General features: G+C 43.3%; 1 protein-coding gene across 1 annotated transcript in view; it reads right to left on the bottom strand.

Moving 5' to 3' along the window:
• The window catches only part of hmcn1 (hemicentin 1), a 106,501-nt gene that overhangs the window by 27,725 nt on the left and 54,806 nt on the right, over positions 1-23,970 (bottom strand). The window contains exons 40-66 of the mRNA XM_089001763.1: positions 23,158-23,281; positions 21,529-21,704; positions 14,582-14,678; positions 14,260-14,382; positions 13,483-13,638; positions 12,330-12,611; positions 12,091-12,258; positions 11,766-11,879; positions 11,590-11,676; positions 11,089-11,280; positions 10,825-10,998; positions 10,512-10,625; positions 10,276-10,421; positions 10,044-10,194; positions 8,520-8,714; positions 8,324-8,437; positions 8,045-8,232; positions 5,675-5,771; positions 5,425-5,586; positions 5,199-5,312; positions 4,901-5,100; positions 2,868-2,949; positions 1,805-1,936; positions 1,296-1,445; positions 1,050-1,209; positions 845-969; positions 374-557 (exon numbers count right to left, since the gene is read on the bottom strand). Of these exons, the coding sequence (XP_088857889.1) occupies positions 374-557; positions 845-969; positions 1,050-1,209; positions 1,296-1,445; positions 1,805-1,936; positions 2,868-2,949; positions 4,901-5,100; positions 5,199-5,312; positions 5,425-5,586; positions 5,675-5,771; positions 8,045-8,232; positions 8,324-8,437; positions 8,520-8,714; positions 10,044-10,194; positions 10,276-10,421; positions 10,512-10,625; positions 10,825-10,998; positions 11,089-11,280; positions 11,590-11,676; positions 11,766-11,879; positions 12,091-12,258; positions 12,330-12,611; positions 13,483-13,638; positions 14,260-14,382; positions 14,582-14,678; positions 21,529-21,704; positions 23,158-23,281 (4,007 nt within the window). The remainder of the gene's footprint in view (positions 1-373; positions 558-844; positions 970-1,049; positions 1,210-1,295; positions 1,446-1,804; positions 1,937-2,867; positions 2,950-4,900; positions 5,101-5,198; positions 5,313-5,424; positions 5,587-5,674; positions 5,772-8,044; positions 8,233-8,323; positions 8,438-8,519; positions 8,715-10,043; positions 10,195-10,275; positions 10,422-10,511; positions 10,626-10,824; positions 10,999-11,088; positions 11,281-11,589; positions 11,677-11,765; positions 11,880-12,090; positions 12,259-12,329; positions 12,612-13,482; positions 13,639-14,259; positions 14,383-14,581; positions 14,679-21,528; positions 21,705-23,157; positions 23,282-23,970) is intronic.

The raw sequence follows: 23,970 nt of genomic DNA, 5'->3' as shown, positions 1-23,970 counted from the left end.
ACAGTTAGAATCTTTTTTGCGGGGTGATTGTTCAACATTACATAATTCCAAATATCATTCTCTGTCAATAAATTGTATTAACCCTTTATTATTTTTATTTCTATTTTTTTGAGCGTATTTGTTTGCCTCAGTGTTTCCGACTTCATTTTATTGTAACTTGCAGATGTGGATTTGCAAAATTAAGCCACAAATGACTTCAGATGAGGCATTAAATAGTTAACGGGTATTGCACATGCAGTAGATATTGAGCTCCTGCTTGTGAAGTTGTGGCACGTGATATGTTACTAATTTTCTAGTACAGTAGTTCACATCACAACTGTATATGATAACAAAGTGGTACTTTAAAAGTGGATGTTCATATCTGCAAACCTACCGGAGCACCTGACCTGCAGAGAGAAGACGTATATGTGAGGAAAGTGGAAGGGGGAGGCCATTTCTCAGCCAATTAAGCTGTGGCGCAGGAGATCCGGTTGCCACACACTTGATGTTGACTGAGCTGTCAAGGACTGTGATCAAATCCTCCACTTTTTCACTGATGCCCTCAATCATGGGTGGCACTATGGGAGCAAGTGGAAGACGTGATTAACAGAAGGGCAGGCATATTTGCCAATCTCTCTCTCTCTCTCTCTCTCTCTCTCTCTCTCTCTCTCTCTCTCTCTCTCTCTCTCTCTCTCTCTCTCTCTCTCTCTCTCTCTCTCTCTCTCTCTCTCTCTCTCAGACAGAGACACAGACAGACAGACAGATAGATAGATAGATAGATAGATAGATAGATAGATAGATAGATAGATAGATAGATAGATAAACTTTAATGTAGAAGATGAGATTATGTTTTTATTTGACCAACCATATATTTTCAAATTGAATATCCGGTCTTCCTCTCCTGCACTGTTGGAAGCGACACAGGTGTACTTGCCACTGTCAGTGGTGTGGGTAGCAGTCACAGTAAGAATGCTGCCATCTGGGCTGATTCTAAACAACACCACATCAACGTCATCATAGCAGAGAAGCAATATACTTACGTGGCATCCATTTGGGGTCACATCGTGTACCTAAAATCCTGATTGCCCGCATCGTTGATAACTTCTCCATCTTTTAACCATTGGATGGTTGGACTCGGCGATCCCTGGACATGACACGCGAGCTGTATGCTTTCATTGAGCAGGACCCCAACCTCACTGGGTAACTCTGATTCAGAGATACTAGGTGGAACTTTAGAGAGTATTGTTGGTTTTAGTTCCAGTCACACGGTAGCACTTCAGAAATGTAAGATGCTTGCTTGCGAATAAGTTAAGTACCTTGTATGGTGAGGTGGTAGTTTTTCTGCACTTTGCCTTCCACATTGGAGGCCAAACAAGTATAAATGCCGCTGTCAGACATCTGTGATCGTGCAATCTGAAGCCTACTGCCTCCAGAGAATATATGCATCTCCAAAGAAACGGAACTTTCTAAACAAAACAAAACACAGTGATATCATCGTCAGTCTATTGAAGGAATAGAATTACAGTAAAGTCTCATTATATCGATATCAGATATATCGATAGTCCCGGTTATCTCGATACTATTTCTATGCACGCACGGAGAAAATTACATGCGAACAGGGTCGGATATATCGATAGTCCCGGTTATATCGATATTTTTTCGGACTCCCTTGGGTATCGATATAACGAGACTTTACTGTATGTCGTTCAATGTTCAATGTTCAAAGTTTTTCAACAACTCAGAAACATGTTTTAACATTGAACCTGTTTAATCATATGAGAACATAGACAAAACAGGGTCCCTGTCTTCACGGGGACACATTTACCGATTGGTTGTCCATTCTTCAACCATGTGAGAATGGGAGGAGGGATCCCAACAGCATCACAGGCAAAGGTGACTGGATTATTGATGATCTCCACAAAATGTTCTTCAGCTGGGCCATCGATATGAGGGGCAACTACAAGCGACAGCAAAACAAATTTGACTTTTAGGGCAGATTCTCCCAATGAACTTTCACTCGCTTTGCGCCATCTTTCAAACGTTCAGTCCCGAGCACTGTGTTCTGTTCTAAATTGCTCTAATCGGATTTATGAAAAGGTGAAAGAAACAAAACGCAAGTAGTAAATGTTAAAGTCGCCTGTAGTTGGTCGTGCAGACGTCAGTGGCGAGGATTAGTAGATCTTCCGTACTCATTAGTTCATTTCACATTTAACTCATTCACTGCCAGACATGTGCACAATGTGTCCACTCCAGTGCTAGGGTTTTTGACATTGTCACTCAAATTGCAGGACCCACATAATATTGAATTTTAGGAGTACATAAACATTCAATACAGCTTTAGAAACCCTAGACTCTCTTCTTTCACAAAAAAACAGTTAATTCCTAAATTATATGGGTCTGAAGTTATATGTGCTTGAAATAGGGGCAGATGTCCAAAATACAATTAAAAATACTGTACATACATATTGGTTTATTTAGTGCTTTGACAACAGTTGAAGCTGGAGAAAAGCACTAACAATGAATAAAAACATTGCCAGACATCTGGCCAGTGCTTTATCGACACCCCAACAAGAAAAAACAAAAGACGAACAAATTGGGTAATGGCGCTCTACGTCATATTTTCAATTCTCGAATAAATTCAGGAATGGCAGTGAATGAGTTAAAGCCATATTTTCCAGATAGATCTCCATGGAATTCACATCACAGTAAAACTTCATGCTATGGAAATTTGGTGGATGCCAAAAATTCACAGGTTGTGGATGATGGTGGTTGTGTCAGAAGCTGCATCTTAAAAGTGCCGTAAGAAATTGACTTGACCTTAAATGGGATAATATGCCCCTCCTCACCCCTGGTGCATATTAAATGAAGAATCAGCTAAACCTGAGTACCGTAAATGTTTAGGTGAAAGTTCTTGTCCATTTGACCCGCAATGTTAGTGGCCTTGCACACATATTGTCCAGTATCAGACACCTGAAAATAAAATGACAATAATTAGGAATATGTCAGACTTAAAGCACAACCGACGCCTCCGGACAAGTTGTGTCCATAATTTGTAAAATCGTTTCAAATGACTTCTACTGAGCATATTTAAAAAGATTACACCGCATATAGCTATATTTTACGTTTTAAGACTCGCGCTGAATATTCAGGAAGTCTTGTTTTTGAGTTGGTGACGATTCCTGACGTCACGTCACGGAAGGAACACCCGTGACCGAGAAAGGACACACAATGCATTTTGTGCATTGTGTGTCATTTTGTGCATTGTGCACAAACTTTGTGTTGATCCGTGTTGATGAAACATGAAATTAAAAGGAAATTTGAAGGAAAATATCAATGAAAAGGTTTCTTCAGCCGTCATCTGTACTTCTTTGAAGGTGTCGGACCTTTCTCTTATCCAAGAAACTTCGTCAGCAAACTAAAGTCTTACTGATAGTTTAGGCCCTATATATATCCCTACTGTTCAAGAATGGCGGCGCCAGACTCTGCTATGATAGGTCCTTGTTCTCAGGTTGGGGGGAGCAGAGGACCACTCCCTGTGGCCCCATTGATTGTTCCTACATTCCTGACTGGCCTGACTTGGTCTGACTGACTGAACGACTGGCCTGATTGCCCCACTTCCACCGGTATCACCTCATCAGTATTACTAATCCTATGTTGCCTAAGCAGGCTATTGTATGAACGATCCAAATTGAACCTCACCCCACCAGACCGGTTTAATGTAGGATTTAGCTGTTTCATGAAAGTCGCTTCTTTTACTCTCCTTTCAAACCACTTATGTTCTTTCGCTAAGATTTTAACCTCATTGTCGTCAAATGAGTGGTTGCTAGCTTTTAGGTGCATATGTACTGCCGATCGAGGCCCACTAGTATTATCCCTGCGATGCTGATAAAGTCTTATTTTGAGAATTAGTTTAGTCTCCCCAATGTACTGCTCTTTACAATTTTCATTCTTACAATGTATTGAATAAACTACATTACTTTGTTTTTCATTTGGCAGCCTATCTTTTGGATGCACTAATTTTTGCCTTAAAGTGTTTATCGGTTTGAAATAAGAAGGAATATTGTGTTGCCAAAGGACTCTTTTGTAGTTTTTCAGAAACTCCTGCAATGTAAGGTACTGCTACTCCTCTCCTTTTTGTATCTTGAGAATTTTTTGTTTCATTCCCTATTTTTTCTTTCTGACATTTGTCAAATGACCACTGAGGGTACCCACAGTGCTCTCTATCAGGATAGGAAATAACGCGATGGTGAATCGTTGTGTGTTGCACCGAGACAACTATTTGATATTGGCTGACAAAAATTCCCAGGAGATAAATCAGCCCATTTCCACGGAGCTTCGTCGCCATCTTCTGCATTTTTTGGGTGCTACATTTCTGTCCTGACGGCTCGAATTGATACGGGAGGACTTCTTTAATCGATTGCAAACATGTATGCTTTCCTCTTCAGAATTATTTTAATCATATTCATAACTGGATGAGTAACAAGAAAGCATCTTCGCCGAATCTGAAGCCATTGTTTTGATTCTCGAGCAAGGCAAGATGTCTTGGCGTGACACCACGAACAAGGGGGCGGGACCTTCTGATACTGGCCATTTCCGGGTTCAATTTGAAGTAGTTTTTAGACACTTTAAGTCATTTTTATTGCTGTTTTGCATTTGAATAAAAATATCATCCTGCGTGTTTTGGGTATTATAGATGCTATAAAACGTTTTTCTGATGTCAGTTAGGAAACAAAAAAGTGGTGTCGGTTGTCCTTTAAGTTTCTAAATCAATTATACATTTAATTATTTACACATTTTATGTAAAATTTTGCATTTCTTGTGAAGGTTGTTGTAGTTTACAAACAAAAATCACTGAATTAAATAAAGGGTTCCAAGTAGACAGATGTTGCAGTCAGTGAAAATCTACCTAAATGAGTCTCACCTCAGAGGCTGTAATCTGAAGCATCTGTCCCTGAGCCAGAATGTGCAAATTGACAGACTCTGTCACCATCCTTCCATTCTTGTACCAGATGATGGTGGGAGGAGGTACTGCTTTGGATTCACACTCCAGAGTGACTGATTCCCCTTCAAGTACATTCACAACCTTGGGGGAATCCCCGTTATCCTGGATACGGGGAGGAACTGAGAGCCCAAAAATAATGCAACAGTATTATTCTCACATTTGATGTTATGTTTCTCACACCCAGTTTACAGTACTGTGCAGAAAAGGAGGGACTGACCAAAAACTGTGAGGTAAAAGTTTTTGGAAGCCTCTCCTGCTGCATTCAGGGCAACACAACTGTATTTTCCGGCATCTAATACTTTGGCTTTCAGGATTTGCAATGTACGACCACCTGCAGGCAAAAACTGGTAAACCTTAAGACTCGACATAATTAACTCATTCACTGCAAACAGGTAGATTGAGGGTGACTGCCGACTTTAGTCCTTTTCATCAAATTAACATACCTGGCATGATGAGTGCATTGGTGTTGGCCTGAAGTGGGCCCTTCTCATTTAACCAACTCAAGGTAGGAGGAGGGAAACCACTGGCTTCACACGACAGGGACACAAAGTTGTTCACTACGACTGTCACATTTTCATTATTTTGGCCTAAAATAGTAGGAGCAACTGAAAGAAAAAAAAGATAGTGACAGTCACGTATGTTAGGAAAACTCAGAACACAAGAAACGGAACAAGTGAAAAATGATGTACTTACCATGCACATTGAGATGAAATGATTTTTCAACACTTCCAGCCACATTGTCAGCCACACACACATAGCGTCCTGTGTCAGACACTTGAGCTGTCAAAACCTGACGATTTAAAGGACAACCGACGTCACTTTTTTGTTTTTAACTGACATCAGAAAAACGTTTTATAGCATCTAAAATACCCAAAACACGCAGTATGATATTTTTGTCAATTGAGTGAACGCTGGCGCGTGTGGCTGTCGCTGCTCACCCACAGAATAACTTTATCCTGTGACTGTAAAGTGACCTTGAGAGTTCTGAAAGGCGCTTATGAATGAAATGTATTATTATTATTATTATTATTATTATTATTATTATTATTATTATTATTATTATAAAACACCAATAAAAATGACTTAAAGTGTCCAAAATCTGCAAAAAATTGAGCTGCAAATTGGGCATTTTCAGAAAGTCCCACCCCCAGTTCGTGACGTCACGCCAAGACGTCTTGCATTGCTAGTGAATACGTCTGTGTAAGCTCTCAGTCGTACAGGAGTGGTCCATCGATGAGAAGGTTTCTTCAGCCGTCATCTGTACAAATTTGAAGGTTTCGGACGTTTCGCCTCCTATCCAAGAGGCTTCGTCAGCGAACTAAAGTCTGACTGGTCGTATCGGCCCTATTTATATATCTGACTCTAACCACCCTTTACAACACAAACTAGGAGTTATCAGAACCCTCCAGCATAGGGCTAAACTAATACCAACTAGCATTGAAGGTAGAGAAAAGGAGTCAAAACATATCAGGAGAGCACTCACTAACTGTGGGTACCCTCAGTGGTCATTCAACAAATGTCAGAAAGAAAGAATAGGGAATGAAACAAAAAATTCTCAAGATACAAAAAGGAGAGGAGTAGCAGTACCTTACATTGCAGGAGTTTCTGAAAAATTACAAAGAGTCCTTTGGCAACACAAAATTCCTACTTATTTCAAACCGATAAACACGTTAAGGCAAAAATTAGTGCATCCAAAAGATAGGCTACCAAGTGAAAAACAAAGTAATGTAGTTTATTCAATACATTGTAAGAATGAAAATTGTAAAGAGCAGTATATTGGGGAGACTCAACAAATTCTCAAAAAAGACTTGCTTAGGCAAAACAGGTTAGGCAACATTCGTAATACTGATGAGGTGATACCGGTGGTAGTGGGGCAAATAGGCCAGTCGTTAGTCAGGAATGTAGGAACAATCAGTGGGGCCACAGGGAGTGGTCCTCTGCTCCCCCCCCAACCTGAGAGTAGGGACCTATCATAGCTGTGTCCGGCGCCGCCATGTCTGGACATTAGGGATATATAAATAGGGCCGATACGACCAGTCAGACTTTAGTTCGCTGACGAAGCCTCTTGGATAGGAGGCGAAACGTCCGAAACCTTCAAATTTGTACAGATTACGGCTGAAGAAACCTTCTCATCGATTGCTAGTGAATCAAAACAATGGCTTCAGATTCGGAGAATATGCTTTCTTGTTACACATCCAGTTATTAATATGATTGAAATAGTTCTGAAGAGGAAAGCATACATGTTTGCAATTGATTAAAGAATTTATTTGTGCCATTTTGAAGCAACATTGGGGGGAAATATCTCTCACCCAAAAAAAGAGGCACAAAATGGCGACCTCCTGGGGCCACCTCCGTTTCCACAGGCTGATAAATTCCTTATATGGCACCTCTTCTGGCCTTCTGGCGGTTTTTGGGTGCAACACGAGGTCCCCAGACCAAACAAGTACAGCAAAATACATTGACGTGATGGAAGGACCGCTACAATGCGTCTTTTTTATGGTCAGGGGCGGTCCTTTAGTGACGTCACGTACGAACCCGTCAACAACTCAAAAACAAGACTTCCTGAATATTCAGCGCGAGTCTTAAAACGTAAAATATAGCTATATGCAGTGGAACCTTGCAAAATACGCTCAGTAGAAGTCATTTGAAGCCATTTAACAAATTATGGACACAACTTGTACGGAGACGTCGGTTGTCCTTTAAGGAAACATAGATATAGAATGCATGGTACTTAATGTACTGGTCAGCATTATTTAGAAGACACAATAAAACCAAAAGTATCATAACAAATACAACAAAATAAATAATAATAATAGTAATAATAATAATAATAATAATAATAATAATAATTTTAATATCATTAATAATAATAATGTGCATATTATTATCACTGATAATAATGACACTTACAATTATTATTACTATAATAATAATAATAATAGCTATAATAACAACAACGACAGCGACGACAACGTTAATGATGTTGATGGCAATGGCCATGGCGATGATGATTATTGATATTATTATTGTAATTACATACAGTAAGATTGACAGACACACTACCTGAAGTGTTCTGCCATTGGACAGAATCTTATAAGGTCCATGAGGGCTGACCAGCTCACCGTCCTTAAACCAGGTTATCTTGGGGGTGGGGTTTCCATCCACGTGGCATTCCAACAAAGTTGTTTTATTGACCAAGACTATCACCTCATCAGGTAACTTGTTGTGTATACCTCGTATTGTGGGGGGCACTGATATAACACCAAGATCCACACACAAGCAGGGATTTCAAACTTGTTTCAAAATACTGTATTGAGTACAAGTCCACACAAACATACTTACATAATACTCTAACATCATACTGAATAGAATCTTCTCCTGCTTCATTGACAGCCACACATGTGTATCTGCCCGAGTCCTCAGCCTGAGTCCTGGGGATCTGTAACACTCTTCCCCCTGACAATAAAGCACTCATATGTTGACACACACTTGTTCGTTCTTTCTTTATGCTCTTTAGCTTCAAATGTTTCCGTCTTACCTGGCATGATTAGAATGTTATCATTGGAGATTAACGGATGGCCATCTTTGTACCAAGTTAGTGTCGGAGTGGGTACAGCATTTGGATCACAGTATAGAGAAATTGGATTATTGAGTATCACTACACGAGCATCCACTCCAAAGCTTGATGTGGATGCTGTATCAGTTCCGGCGGGTCGATTGAAACTGGGAGGAACTGAGGGAAAAGGTGAGGGGGCAAGAAACAATGTGCTGAATATACTTTCAAAGAGATTGTGCAAGATTTCATTCATGGAATATTTTCTGGTTTAATGTATAGTACAGGAATCTCATTTGATATGATTGAATGTTTAATTCAGAGACACACTGATAATAATGAAAATAATAAAAATGCTAGACTTCAGGGGTGCCTAACCTTTTCTGACTGAAGATCGAATATGCAAGCAGTAAACCTCCTGCAATCGATCCCACATACACACACACATAGACACACGCACATGCAACAAACCCACGCACACACACGCACGCACACACACACACACACACACACACACACACACACACACACACACACACACACACACACACACACACACACACACACACACACACACACACACACACACACACACACACACACACACACACACACTGCCATTCTTTGAAACTGGTATTGGTGAATTGCAGTTCACACAAACTTTAAATAAAAATAAGCATAAAAATAGATGCGGTGGGTGGCTCGATAGTCGAGTGGTTCGCACGCCAACTTCACAGTGCAGAGGTCGTGAGTTCAAGTCCCGCTCCGACCTGTGGTAGGTTTCCTCCCCGCGTAGGTTTCCGCGTAGGTTTCCTCCCACATTCCAAAAACATGCATGGCAGACTGATTGTTCAAACACCATAAATTGTCCCTAGTGTGTAGCGTATGAGAGTGAACGGTTCTTTGCCTCTGTGTGCCCTGCATTTGCCTGGCAACCAATTCAGGGTGTTACCCGCCTAGAGCAAGACCAAGACAGCTCGGATAGGTTCCAGCAACCCCCGCGACCCTCGTGAGGATTAAGCGGTCTGGAAGATGAATGAATGAATGATAGATAGATAGATAGATAGATAGATAGATAGATAGATAGATAGATAGATAGATAGATAGATAGATAGATAGATAGATAGATAGATAGATAGATGGCCCGGTGGTCCAGTGGTTAGGAGCACATTGACCTCAAAGTGCAGAGGTTGTGGGTTCAATCATGGCCCCCGGCGTAAATGGTTGTTCATCTCTATGTCTCTTGTGATTGGCAGGCTACCAGTCCATGGTGTCCCCTGTCTACTGCCCAATGACAACTGGGATCAGCTTCAGCATGCCCCGTGACTCTTGTGAGGATAGGATGTATGGATGAATGCATAACAATAGATATATCTAAACAGCACAGATCAAAAGATATAATTTCTGTCTGTCTGCAGATTACCCTTTGACCGTGGTTGGGCACCCCTGCTATACAGAAACGAAATTCGACCCCCATATTTACTGATGGTCTCAGTCAACCCAGTTCACCTTGTATATTTACATCAAAGTCCTTCTCGTCCTCTCCAGCTACATTAGTGGCAATGCAAGTGTAACGGCCAGTGTCGGACACCTGAGCACGTCTGATCTCAACGATTCGACCATTAGCTGTAATGGACACGTGTTCATCTGCCCGCAGAATCTGTTTTCAAGAAACATCAGTGAGAGAAAAGGGAGTTAATTTACAGACATAAATACATACACTCAAAAGGAGATGGTTTACCTTTCCATCCATGTACCACTGCAGTGCTGGGGTAGGAAAGGCCTGAGCTGCACATTCCATCGTAAGTGTGCTGTTGACCTTGCCCTTGACTACTTTAGGGATTAGTCCTTCACCCGGGATATCATTTTTATCGATTTGTGGGGGAACTATGGTCAATAAAGAGAAACAACCATGACCACGAGGAGGCGTGAGACAGTTTAAGTGAAAAAGGTCCCTTACACTTATCTTAAACTCACCATATACTTTAACATCGTAGTACTTGAGACTCTCGCCAGCCTCATTTGTGGCAACACAAGTGTAGCGTCCAGCATCTTCTTCTTTTGCATCAAAAATCTGCAGGGTTCGACCACCTAGGAAAGGATAAACAGAGGAACTTCACATGATGAATGGGTGTAATACTTATGATAATGACTATGTTTTAACAATGCATCACTCATATCATACAGATTCATACTCTACCATTGTAGGCCAAGTCAATTAGGTGGCCAAATATGAAATAACCCGTGGAAGAATTGATGGGATAGTTAAATATGATCACATAAATATAACCTGGAAGAACTCTGCCATTATGACTGGACTCGAATGATCTGCCATCTTTGAGCCACGTGATCAGTGCAGGAGGGTATGACTGAACTTCACACAACATTGAAGTAGGACTACCCAAGGTAACCGTCACCTCCTCCGCCGAAGCATGTAATCCTAACCCAGCAATGCTTGGAGAAACTGATGGAGTAGAAGCCAGTGAAACAAGACAATACGACAATATTTAAATTCAGAAATTTCATGATCCTCAGCAGATTCCCGTTTATGTACCCAAGACATTCAGGTTGAAATGGCGGCTGCGATCGCCTGCAATATTTGATGCGAGGCAACTGTATCTGCCAGTGTCAGCCACTTGCACAGCAGAAATTAGGAGGTACCGGCCATTAGACAAGACAACGTGACGTCCGTCTTGTCGTAATTGTTTTCCATCCTTCAGCCATGTCATTCCTGGAATTGGGTTACCTAAACAAAAGTAAAAGTAACACAGAGATTTATCCTAATACAGAGTATAATCCTGAACATCCCAGCAGGTCCAGGTCAAGAAGAATATTCAAACGTTGGTGCAACCTCCCGATGTGTTTTTCTTTCTCTTTCACAAGATCAAAAGATCACCCAGTGGAGCCATTTTGAACAGGATAGCATCAATTCTGTGACAAGCGTGCACGAAGGCATAGCAGACAAGTCTGGGAAAGACTGAGGTTTTTTTTTTTTTACGGAACATTTACATTTAGTTAGCTTGGATTTGAAGAAAATACTTTTTTGATCCTTTACCTGAGGCCTCACAGTTGAGAGTAATATTTTGTCTCTCCTTCACTTTTGTGTCCATAATACTTCCTTCTTCTACAATATTTGGTGGAACTGGATATAAAGAGGGAAAAATGTGTTCGCAGTTAATCAGTATCACCAAATGCTCAAAAACATATTAAGACAACTAACTCTTAATTTACCTAGGACGGTTAGGTCAAAATTCTTATTTTCTTCTCCAGCACTGTTGGATGCGATGCAGCTGTACCTCCCAGCATCCTCAACTGCAACATGCATTAGACGTAAGCTTCGCCCACCTAGATGATAAACACACTCAATTTAATCACCATTATTTCTCATTTGACCTTTGTGACTTAAAATATTCACACAGGATACACAGTATCTTAAAAGTGCAGACTGTTCATTATAAATATTTTAACATCACATCCAATCATTATATCATTCATTCATTCATTCATTCATTCATTCATTCATTCATTCATTCCTTATACACTAACTTAAGTTTACCTGAAAGAACACGAACAGAACTGGTCTTTCTGATTGGTTGACCATCCTTCAACCAGGTGATGGCAGGAAGAGGGATGCCAGAAGCCTCGCAGCTCAGAGCCACCGGGTTCTTCACAACCACACTTACATTTTCTGGGAGCTGAACCGCACCAATGATAGTCGGTGGGACTGAATTAAAGTAAAAAAGTCAAATGAGGCACAATGCAATCGAACTACCCAAAATCGGGGTGAGTTCATACCGTGCACACTGATGTCATGATTGTTTTCTGCCTGCCCTGCCACGTTAATAGCAATGCAGGTGTACCGTCCTGTGTCTGAAATGTTAGCATCTTTAATCTGGAGCAGCCGTCCCTCATTAAGAATCTTAGAATTATGTAGGCCTGAGATGGGCCGTCCATCTTTTCGCCAGGTGACCGCTGGCCGCGGCACGCCGTCTGCATCACACTGTAGCATCGCATCACCTCCTTTTGTCACAACGAAGCTATCGACGTCATCCTTGTTGTGTCTGATGGAAGGGCGAACTAAAGTGAGGAGAGCACACCGTAAGCAGGGACACGGTATGCATGTTTAAGCACTGTGCATGTTTCTCAGCAACTCCTGTAGTTTCTCATGCAGGAAATATATCCTGCAAAATATTAAATGCACATATATTTAAGTGGTAGTTATGTCATATTTCAACCTTCATTTTATTATTAATTGGGTGGATGCATGGCTTGAGGAACCCGCGATAAGAAGAAAGGAGCATCATACGCATCAGCGCAGAGCGCCGATGCGTATGTGGAACTGTTGCGGCTTGGAATTGAAGCAGATTTATGTGGAACAGGAGATGTGAGACAATCTCTTTTCGTCAATGGATGCTACAGCTGCGTGTTTGCTTTCAACATTTAGCTTGTAGTTGACATGCACATTCCACCATGATGTCCCTGATCCACTGGTGGAAAGACGCTTTGATCGTCTCCTCTTTCATCGAGAACTGCTTCATGTCATCACAAAGAGGGTACAGCAAGTCCTGAAGAATGAATGTCTCTCTGTGTCTTTGTTTTGTCATATTGTCTCTATGCTGTCATATTATTTGTTATTGAGTTTTTTTTTTGTTCTTTTGACTTCAAGACGGCGCCGCGAGAGTGGCTGCCTTTCCAGCAGCTCATGTATTTCATTTTTCTACTTTCATTCCTTTCATCACTTTGCTGCTGTGAAATGTAAATTTCTCCACTGTGAGACTAATAAAGGCATATCCTATCCTATCCTATCCTATCCTATCCTATCCTATCCTATCCTATCCTATCCTATCCTATCCTATCCTATTAGACTGGAATAGATTTCAAATACAGTTTTTCATTAAAGAATGGATCTCGGCTGAAGGATTAAATAGATCAGTTCTTATGTACGAACCATAAACCTGCAGGCTGTACTCCTTGGATGTGCTGCCAGCTGCACTAGAAGCCGTACAGACATAGGAAGCTGCGTCTGCCCTCTCTGCATTTAAAATTTGCAACTGCCGGCCTCCTGACAAAACCTTGAGACGATCGTCAGACCGGAGCACTACACCTGGAATGCAAGCAGATACAAATAATGAAATGAATATCATGCATGTGACTTTTAATAATACATGAATGGTACACTTAGAATTAGTGGAGTAAATAAATAGCAGAATAAAAAAAGACAACACAAAAAAAATACCCATAGAACATATTACCATGTTTTCCAGTGTATAAGGCACATCAAAAGCCTTAATTTTCTTCAAAAGATTACCCTGTGCCTCATACACAGGTAAGCCACAACAGGTCAGCAGCCACAAACTCCATTTCCCCCTGGAGGAGAAGTAGTGTGTGACCCCAGCCACTACCGTAGCGTCTTACAATGTGGTGTGCCTTAAAATTGGAAAACTTGTATATATTTACGTAGAATATTTGGAGAAAATAAATTCATTCATTGAATGTTCGCCTTATAATCCGGTGCACCTTATACAGTATATGGAAAATGTTTGAAAATACACAATTCATTGGTGGTGCGCATAATACTCTGGTGTGTGTTATACACCGGAAAATACGGTACATGATACCTCTAAATAATTACCTATGGGTAACAGCAAACATTTGATTTTAGGAAACAAAAAAAGTACAAGTATATGTATTGTACAATAGGATCCTGGAAAACACTCAAGCCTACCATCCTTAGTCCATCTTAGCCTGGGAGGTGGGATTCCACTGGATTCACACACCAGTGTGATGAGACTTCCTTCAATCACTGTGAGTTGTGACACCTCTTCCGAGCCTCGTATACTTGGGGAAACTGTCGTAGTGATAGGTCATTCCCACAAAAAAATGGTGCAGTACTGAATCAACTTTGTAGGTGCATTTCACTGTGCTCAAAACAAAACAATGATGGTCTACATATGATATTTGCTATAAGAGAGGGATGATTTGCATTGTATGATCTAATTGTTTGGATATTTTGTGTCAGTACATGTATTCCAAAATACAGAACTCACCCCACACATTCACAATGTAGTTCTTCTCTGTCTTGCCAGCAATATTTGTGGCCTCACAGGTATACCTCCCTGAGTCCTGCACCTGAGCAGTGACAACCTAGCAAAAAGATTTACAGAAAAAAAGGAGAAGCTCGATACTGAGCCTAATTCTGCACATAATATGACGGACACAAATATTAGGAGACTTCATCTGACATGCCTTGCCAAAGTACGGAAATTAAGTGGTTGCCCCTCTCTCCACTCTTGTGGAAAGACTTTCCACAAGATTTTGGAGTCTATCTATGGGAAGCTTTGTACATTCATTCAAAAGAACAATTCTTGTGAAATGGCTTCACTTAGACTCTTTTGTCACTATTCGTAACACTTTTGGGATGCACATTTACCGAACCCTTCAATAGTAAAAAATAATGTAGCCACAAGGGGGCACAAGCCAGTGTCTTATTGTGCCGATCCCAAGCCCGGATAAATACAAAGGGTTGTGTCAGGCAGGGCATCCGACGTAAAAAAAATTGCCAAAACAAATATGCGAATCAAACCTATGAATCCCATACCGGATCGGTCGAGGCCCGGGTTAACACCGGCCGCCATTGGTACTGTTGACCTTCAGGGTGCCAGTGGAAAATGGACTACTGTTGGTCGAAGAAGAAGAGGAGGGAGGTGTGCCCGAAGGAAAAGAGAGAAATGGAACACCAAGAGTATAGAACTAAGAGTAGGAACTTTGAATGTAGGAACAATGACAGGTAAAGGTAGAGAGCTGGTTGACATGATGCAGAGAAGGAAGGTAGACATACTGTGTGTCCAGGAGACCAGGTGGAAAGGGAGCAAGGCTAGAAGCGTAGGGTCAGGGTTTTAGTTGTTTTATCATGGTGAAGACAGAAAGAGATATTGAGTTGGGGTTATCTTAAAAGAGGAGTTTGTTAGGAATGTCTTAGAAGTAAAAAGAGTATCAGATAGAATGATGAATCTGAAGCTAGAAATTGAAGGCGTGATGTTCAATGTTGTTTGTGGCTGTGCCCCACAAGTAGGATGTGAGCTGGCGGAGAAGGAGAAATTTTGGTTGGACTTTGATGAAGTCATACAGAACATCCCGAGAAGTGAGAGGGTTGTAATTGGTGGAGACTTCAATGGACATGTTGGCGCAGGAAACAAAGATGATGAGGAGGTGATGGGCAGGTTTGGACTCCAGATGAGGAACGCTGAAGGACAGATGGTGGTTGACTTTGCTAAGAGAATGCAATGGCTATTGTGAATACTTTCTTTCAGAAGAGACAGGAACATAGGGTGACCTATAAGAGTGGAGGCAGAAGTACACAGGTAGACTGCATGTTGTGTCAACGGCGCTATCTAAAGGAAATCAGTGACTGCAAAGTAGTGGTTGGTGAGAGTGTAGCCAGACAGCATATGTTGGTGGTGTGTAGGATGACATTGGCAGTGAGGAAGATGAAGAAACCAAAGGCTGAAGTGAGGACAAAATGGTGGAAGTTGAAAAAGGAAGAGTGTTGCATGACATTTAGGAAGGAGGTAAGACAAGCACTGGGTGGGCAAGAGGTCCTTCCAGATGACTGGCAAACTACAGCGAACATAATCAGAGACACAGGTCGGTAAGTACTTGGTGTATCAAGTGGAAGAAAGGTAGATAAGGAGACTTGGTGGTGGAATGGGGAGGTGCAGGAGTGTATACAGAGAAAGAGGTTAGCAAAGAAGAAGTGGGACACTGAGACGACGGACGAGAGTAGACATCAGTACAAGGAGATGCAGCGCACGGTTAAAGTACAGGTGGCAAAGGCCAAACAGGAGGCCTATGATGACTTGTATGCTAGGCTGGACAGCAAGGAAGGTGAGACTGATCTTTACAGGCTGGCGAGACAGAGAGACAAAGATGGTAAGGACCTGCAGCACGTTCGGTAATTAAGGATAGAGATGGCAATGTATTAACAGGTGCCAGTAGTGTGATGGCACGATGGAAAGAGTAATTTGAAGAATTGATGAATGAGAAAAATGAGAAGGAACCAAGAGTAGAAGACGTGACTGTTGTGGACCAAGACGTAGCTAACATTAGCAAGGATGAAGTGAGGAGGGCGCTGAAGAGGATGAAGGGGGTAAAGGCACTCGGGCCTGATGATTTACCAATCGAGGTATGGAAGTGTCTTGGAGAGGTGGCGGTGGTGTTCCTGATGGGTTATTCAACAAGATCTTAGATGGTGAACAGATGCCTGAAGAATGGAGACGAAGTGTACTCGTGCCCATTTTTAAGAACAAAGGAGATGTGCAGAGTTGTACTAATTACAGCGGAATAACGTTGATTGCCGTATTTGTGAATGACAAATGGTGCAACCCTGGGCACATCACGGTGAAGGAAAAACTCACGACATCGAGCTGCTAGCCGTTAGCCTCCGGCCACATTACCTGCCACGGGAATTCTCACACGTCATAGCCATGACGACGTACATTCCCCCTACGGCAAATGGCGGCGCTGCCTCCGATGCCCTCATGACTGTTGTAAACAAGCTGCAAACCCAGTCCCCCAACGCCTTGTTCATCATCTCGGGGACTTCAATCACGTTTCCCTGAAATCTTCCCTCCCAACATTCACACAGTATGTAACTTGTGCCACCAGAGACAATAACATATTGGACCTATTTTTTTCAAACGCCAAGGATGCATACAATCCCTCCCCCCTCCCCCCTCTCGGAAGAGCAGACCACAATATGGTTTATCTCCAGCCTGTGTACAAACCCCTTGTCCAGAGGCAACCAGCTGTGACCCGCACGATCAGAAGATGGTCCACAGAAGCTGAAGAAGCTCTGCTGGACTGTTTTGACTCAACCAGGTGGGAGCTCTTTACTGATATTCATGGGGAGGACATTGACTCACTCACCAACACCATCACAGACTACATTAACTTTTGTGAACAAAACACCGTACCCACCAGGACTGTACGGTGTTTTGCCAACAACAAACCATGGATTAATCCCGACATAAAAGTCCTCCTGAAGGAGAAGAAAAGGGCTTTTGTGTCGGGCAACAGAGAGGAACTGAAGGCCGTGCAGATCCAACTGAGGAGGAAAATCAAAGAGGGGAAGAAGGCCTACAGGATGAAAATGGAGGAGCAGCTGCAAGCCAGCAATGTCGCTGGTGTCTGGAAGGGCCTGAAAAACATCTCAGGCCACAAAAGCCCAGTGACATTGAACGAAAAAGACAAGGACTGGGCAGATGTACTCAACGGCTTTTTCAATCGGTTTGACAAGACGCCAGCCGCCCCCGGCCCACCGTCAACTTCACCTGTAGCTGCTCCTGCACCAACTCTCACTGTGGCCTTACCCTCTCTGCCCCCTCTCACGACCAGCTTTCCACAACCAACATCTGCCCTCCCAACTGTTGCCACACCCTCAGCCGCCACTCTGCCTCCTGGTTCCTGCCTGTCTGTCACAACTGCGCAGGTGAGGAACCAACTGAGGAGGATGCAGGTGAGGAAGGCAGCAGGTCCGGATGACATCAGTTCCCGACTCCTCAAGACGTGCTCCGACCAGCTGTGTGACATTGTCCAGCACTTGTTCAACCTGAGCCTGAAGCTGGGCAGAGTTCCACAGCTGTGGAAAACGTCATGCCTGGTCCCAGTGCCCAAGATTGCCAACCCAAAAGAGATCAACAGCTACAGACCGGTGGCGCTGACGTCTCACCTGATGAAGACGCTGGAGAGACTCGTCCTCGCCCACCTGCGACCGCTGGCAAGCTCATTGCTGGACCCGCTACAGTTTGCCTACCAGCCCAGCATCGGTGTGGAGGATACCATCATCTACCTCCTCCATACGGCGTTGCTGTAACTGGAGAATGCTGGGAGCACGGTGAGGATCACGTTCTTCGATTTCTCCAGTGCCTTCAACACCATCCAGCCAAACTGGGGGACAAGCTGCGGCATGCCGGAGTCGACCATCACCTCACATCCTGGATTACAGATTACCTCACAAACAGGCCACAGTACGTGAGAGTAAAGAACTGTGAGTCGGGCAGGCTTCTCTGCAGCACCGGAGCGCCGCAGGGAACAGTCCTGGCTCCATTCCTCTTTACCCTCTACACCTCGGACTTCAACTACAACACCCCAACCTGCCACCTTCAGAAGTTCTCTGACGACTCAGCTATTGTCGGCCTCATTACAGAGGGAGACGATAGGGAGTACAGGGGACTGACAAAGAACTTTGTGGACTGGTGCCAGCAGAATCACCTCCAGATCAACACGGGGAAAACCAAGGAGCTGGTGGTGGACTTCTGCAGGAAACAATCCTCACCTGCACCATTGAACATCCAGGGTTCGGACATTGAGAGGGTGACCTCCTACAAGTACCTGGGTGTTACTCTCAACAATAAACTGGACTGGTCAACAAACACGGATGCCCTAATCAAAAAGGGACAGAGTCGCCTCTTCCTACTCAGGAAACTGAGGTCTTTTGGAGTTCAGGGGTCACTCCTAAAGACTTTCTATGACTCTGTGGTGGCATCAGCCATCCACTATGGCATTGTCTGCTGGTCAGGCAGCATCACCACCCGGGACAGAAAAAGACTGGAGCGCCTTGTCAAGCGGGCCAGTTCTGTCGTGGGCTGCTCGCTGGACTCTCTGGAGGAGGTGGGCAACAGACGGACGCTAGCTAAACTAAAAGCTATGATGGACAGCCCCTCCCACCCCCTCCTGCCCCCCCTGACAGCACTGGGTAGCTCCTTTAGCCAGAGACTATTACACCCGCGCTGCAAGAAGGACAGGTATCGCCGCTCGTTCCTACCGACTGCTGTCAGGCTTCACAATTCTCAATGATCACATGTGAAAAAAGGAAAAAAACTGGACACTTGTAAATATGGGTTGTTGCAATATATCAAAATGCATTTCTTGATTCTGCACTATGTACAGTTTTTCTTATGGAACGGTTTTGCACATTTACATCTGCACAGTATAGAGTTGACACTTTATTTAGTTATGCTTAGAATATCTTGTTTTCTATCCTTTCACCCCCACCCCATCCCTTTTCAATTGCTGCTGTGGACTGCAAATTTCCCCATTGTGGGACGAATAAAGGTATTCTGATTCTGATTCTGATGAGCCATACAATGAACCTCTGGGAAAGAGTAGTTGAAGCAAGACTAAGAGCAGAAGTGAACATTTGTGAGCAGCAGTATGGCTTCATGTAAAAAAAGAGTACGACAGATGCAGTGTTTGCTTTAAGAATGCTGATAGAGAAGTACAGAGAAGGTCAGAAGGAATTGCATTGTGTCTTTGTAGATCTGGAGAAAGCGTATGACAGGGTGCCCAGAGAAGAGCTGTGGCACTGCAGGAGGAAGTCTGGAGTGGCGGAAAAGTATGTCAGAGCGGTGCAAGACATGTATCATGACTGTAAGACAGTTGTGAGGTGTGCCGTCGGTATGACTGAGGAATTCAAGGTGGAGGTGGGACTCCACCAGGGGTCAGCTCTGAGCCCCTTCTTGTTTGCTATGGTGATGGACAGGCTGACAGACGATGTTAGACAAGAATCTCCTTGGACCATGATGCTTGCAGATGACATTGTGATCTGTAGCAGTAAGGAACAGGTGGCGGAGAAACTAGAGATGTGGAGATATGCCCTGGAAATTTTGTCATCGAATCCATCCTGTGTTCTTCCATCACCGTTTGGTTCGGGGCCGCCACAAAAATGGACAAAATCCGACTTCAACGGACAGTTAGGACGGCGGAAAAAATCATTGGCACCGCCTTACCCACTCTCGAGGACTTGCATACTGCAAGAATCCAAACTAGGGCGCGGAAAATCCTACTGGACCCTCGGCACCCTGCCCACCACCTTTTCCAGCTACTCCCCTCAGGCAGGCGCTACCGATCCATGCGCACCAAATCCAGCAGACATTTAAACAGCTTCTTCCCCCAAGCCATTAACTCTTTGAACTCTTTCAACAGTAGCCAAAATGGAACTGTATAGTGCCACTTAGCAGTTTTTTTTGACAACGATACTAGTGCAGCGTGTTCTACCGGAAACAAATTCCTTGTGTGTTCTACATACTTGGCAATAAAGATGATTCTGATTCTGATTCTGAAAGGAGAGGAATGAAGATCAGTCGCAGCAAGACGGAATATATGTGTGTGAATGAGAGGGATCCAAGTGCAAGAGTGATGCTACAGGGGGAAGAGATAAAGAAGGTGGAGGATTTTAAGTACTTGGGGTCAACTGTCCAGAGCAATGGAGAGTGTGGAAAAGAGGTGAAGAAGCGTGTCCAGGCAGGCTGGAGCGGCTGGAGAAAAATGTCAGGTGTGATGTGTGATAGAAGGGTTTCAGCTCGGATGAAAGGAAGTGTATAAAAGCGTGGTCAGACCAGCCATGATGTTTGGACTGGAGACAGTGCCAGTGAAGAAAAGACAGGAAGCAGAGCTGGAGGTAGCAGAGCTGAAGATGTTGAGGTTTTCTTTGGGAGTGACCATGTTGGATAGGATCAGGAATGAGTACATTAGAGGGACAACTCATATTAGAGGCTTTGGAGAGAAAGTCAGAGAGGCAAGACTGAGATGGTTTGGACATGTCCAGAGGAGAGAGAATGACTATACAGGGAGAAGGATGCTGAGCCTTGAACTGCCAGGCAGGAGACCGAGAGGAGGACCGAAGAGGAGGTTTATGGATGTGGTCAAAGAGGACATGCAGGTAGCTGGTGTGAGAGAAGAGGATGCACAAAACCGGGATAGATGGAGGACATCGATTCGCTGTGGCGACCCCTGAGGGGAAAAGCCGAAAGGAAAAGAAGGAGTTTTCAGTTGTTCAACTAGGCATGACAAATCATGCGGATATGACTGACTCCCATTACTTTACGCAATGCTGTAAATATTCAACTGATGTTTTATTTGTCTCGACATAGCCAGTATTTAAGTGCAAGACAGCATTTTTTTAAAGTTGTCTCCTAAGGTACAATATATTTCCTACCTTGAGCAAACTCCCATCTGCTGAGAGAGTCAGACCAGGTTTTGTGAACAGTGGGTGACCATCTTTGCGCCACGACAGAGTGGGTGGAGGAATGGCATCACTCAGACAGTGCAAGTCCACCGAACTGCCGAGCATCACGGTGGCATTCGTTTCCTCTCCCTTGATGTTGGGCGGCACTGTGGAAGGTGTTTGTATATTTTACAATAAAATGCCTCATACGAGAAACTAAGTAATTAAACAAATGCAAGCACTGAGATCGGCTTACAGTTGATCCCATAATTAGTTCATAGGTTTGAGTTGTTCCAGGAAGTCTGACGCTTAAATCTCTACATCTTTTTCCAAGATAGCAGCAATAAACTAATTCATGCGTGTCAAACTCATTTTTGTCCGCGGGCACATTTTAGTTACAGTTTCCTGTCGAGGCCCGTTATGAATTTGGGGAAATCATTTAAATGTTTAATCCCCTCCACATATGACAAACAGAACGCTCAACAAATTAATGAATAACTAGTTTTCAAATCCCAAGTCAACAATAATGACTGTTATTGTGGTTTGCATGGGACAATTTGAAATTTTGGTTCGTACTTTTGCAAGCATCATGGAATTTCACAAGTTTGACTTGTTTTCGCGGGCCGAATAAAAGGATGCGCCTGGCCAGATTTGCCCCCCAGGTCAGCACATTGACATCCGGTGTCAAAATTTCCATCCATCCATATATTCGGCTTATCCTCATTCGGGTTGCACCCAGCAAGTACACAGAGCTGTTTAATGCTACTTTTCCAATTCAGTATTATGTCCTTTATTCACTTTTTCTACATTTATTACTTCTTTTCACAAGACATTCTGGTCATTTGTTAAAACATGAAATGCTTGAGAACATTATTTCTTCTGTATAGGGGAGAGACGAGAGAGCAAGTCAACCATGACTTCACTCAGTACTTGGTCAGAAGAAGGAAGCTGCACAAGAATGGTAGCAATTACCGGAGCATATCTTCCGTCATTTCTTCAGATAAACTCTTACTGATCCTTCAGAGAAAAAGCACACTGTGTGGATGTTTGCATTCCGCATAGACCCAGTGCTTGTTTTAACAGATATGGGAGGAGCCTCCATGATTCCCTGACGGTAAACAATGTGTCTTTTGTTTCCAAAGTGACATCCGCTTTGATTGGCGTGATATACGCCATCATGTGTTCACTTCTCTGCAGGAAGCTGACACTGTTTATTTAAAGGCAAAGCTTATTCTTATTCTGACAGGTGCCCTAACAGAAGGTATGGGTCTCAAGGCGTGGGTTTTCTCCCACACTCCAAAAACATGCATGGCAGGCAGATTGACCACTCCAAATTGTCCCTAGGTGTGAGTGTGGGAATGACTGGTTGTTTGTCTCTGTGTACCCTGCGATTGGCTGGCAAACAATTCAGGGTGTCCCCTGCCTAGTGCCCGAAGACGACATCCATAGATGGATGGATGCACCCACAAGAATCTTCTGGAGCACTTTTACTTTCACCACCAGTGTTACATGATCAAAACTTTGATGGTCACTTTTAAGAAGTAAGACATGGTACTAGTGAATATCACATGAAAATACATTATACTGTATTAAACAACCGATAAATGGTGACGGACTCACCATAAACCCTCAGATCGTAATCTTGCTGTTGCTCTCCTCCAGCATTGACAGCAACACAGGTATACTGTCCCATGTCGCTAACCTGCGCACTAGGTAGAGACAGCACCTTGCCACCAGACAAGACCTGTGGAAGATAGCCACAATAAATGGGTGTGTTTGTATAATTTACATAGATTCAAGGGTTGTTGTTGATAATTAATAATAATAATAATAACAATTATTATTATTATAATAATTCTCTCATCTCATTTTCCGTACCGCTGCTGCTGCCGCTGCTCACCCACAGAAAAACTTATCCTGTGACTGTAAAGTGACCTTGAGAGTTTTGAAAGGCTCTTATAAATGACATGTATTATCTCTCATCTCATTTTCCGTACCGCTTATTCCTCATTAGAGTCGCGGGGTTGCTGGAGCCTATCTCAGCTGTCTTCGGGCACGAGGCGGAGGACACCCTGAATTGGTTGCCAGCCAATCGCAGGGCACACAAAGACATACAACAGTCACTCTCACACTCACACCTAGGGACAATTTGGAGTGGTCAATCTGCCTGCCATGCATGTTTTTGGAGTGTGGGAGGAAACCGGAGGACCCGGAGAAAACCCACGCGGGTCCGGGGAGAACATGCAAACTCCACACAGGGAGGCCGGACCGGGACGCGAACCGGCGCCCTCTGCACTGTGAAGCCGGTGTGCTAACCAATCGACTACCGGGCCGCCCTATAATTATAATAATCATAAAATACTACTACTACTTCTACTACTACTACTACTACTACTACTACTACTAATAATAATAATAATAATAATACATTCA

The sequence above is a fragment of the Hippocampus bargibanti genome, linkage group LG07, assembly GCF_051943395.1.
Source record: "Hippocampus bargibanti isolate YZ-2025 linkage group LG07, ASM5194339v1, whole genome shotgun sequence".
Classification (NCBI taxonomy): Eukaryota; Metazoa; Chordata; class Actinopteri; order Syngnathiformes; family Syngnathidae; genus Hippocampus; species Hippocampus bargibanti.
The sequence above is the reverse complement of the archived record's forward strand: the minus strand, read 5'-3'. Positions and strand labels throughout refer to the sequence as shown.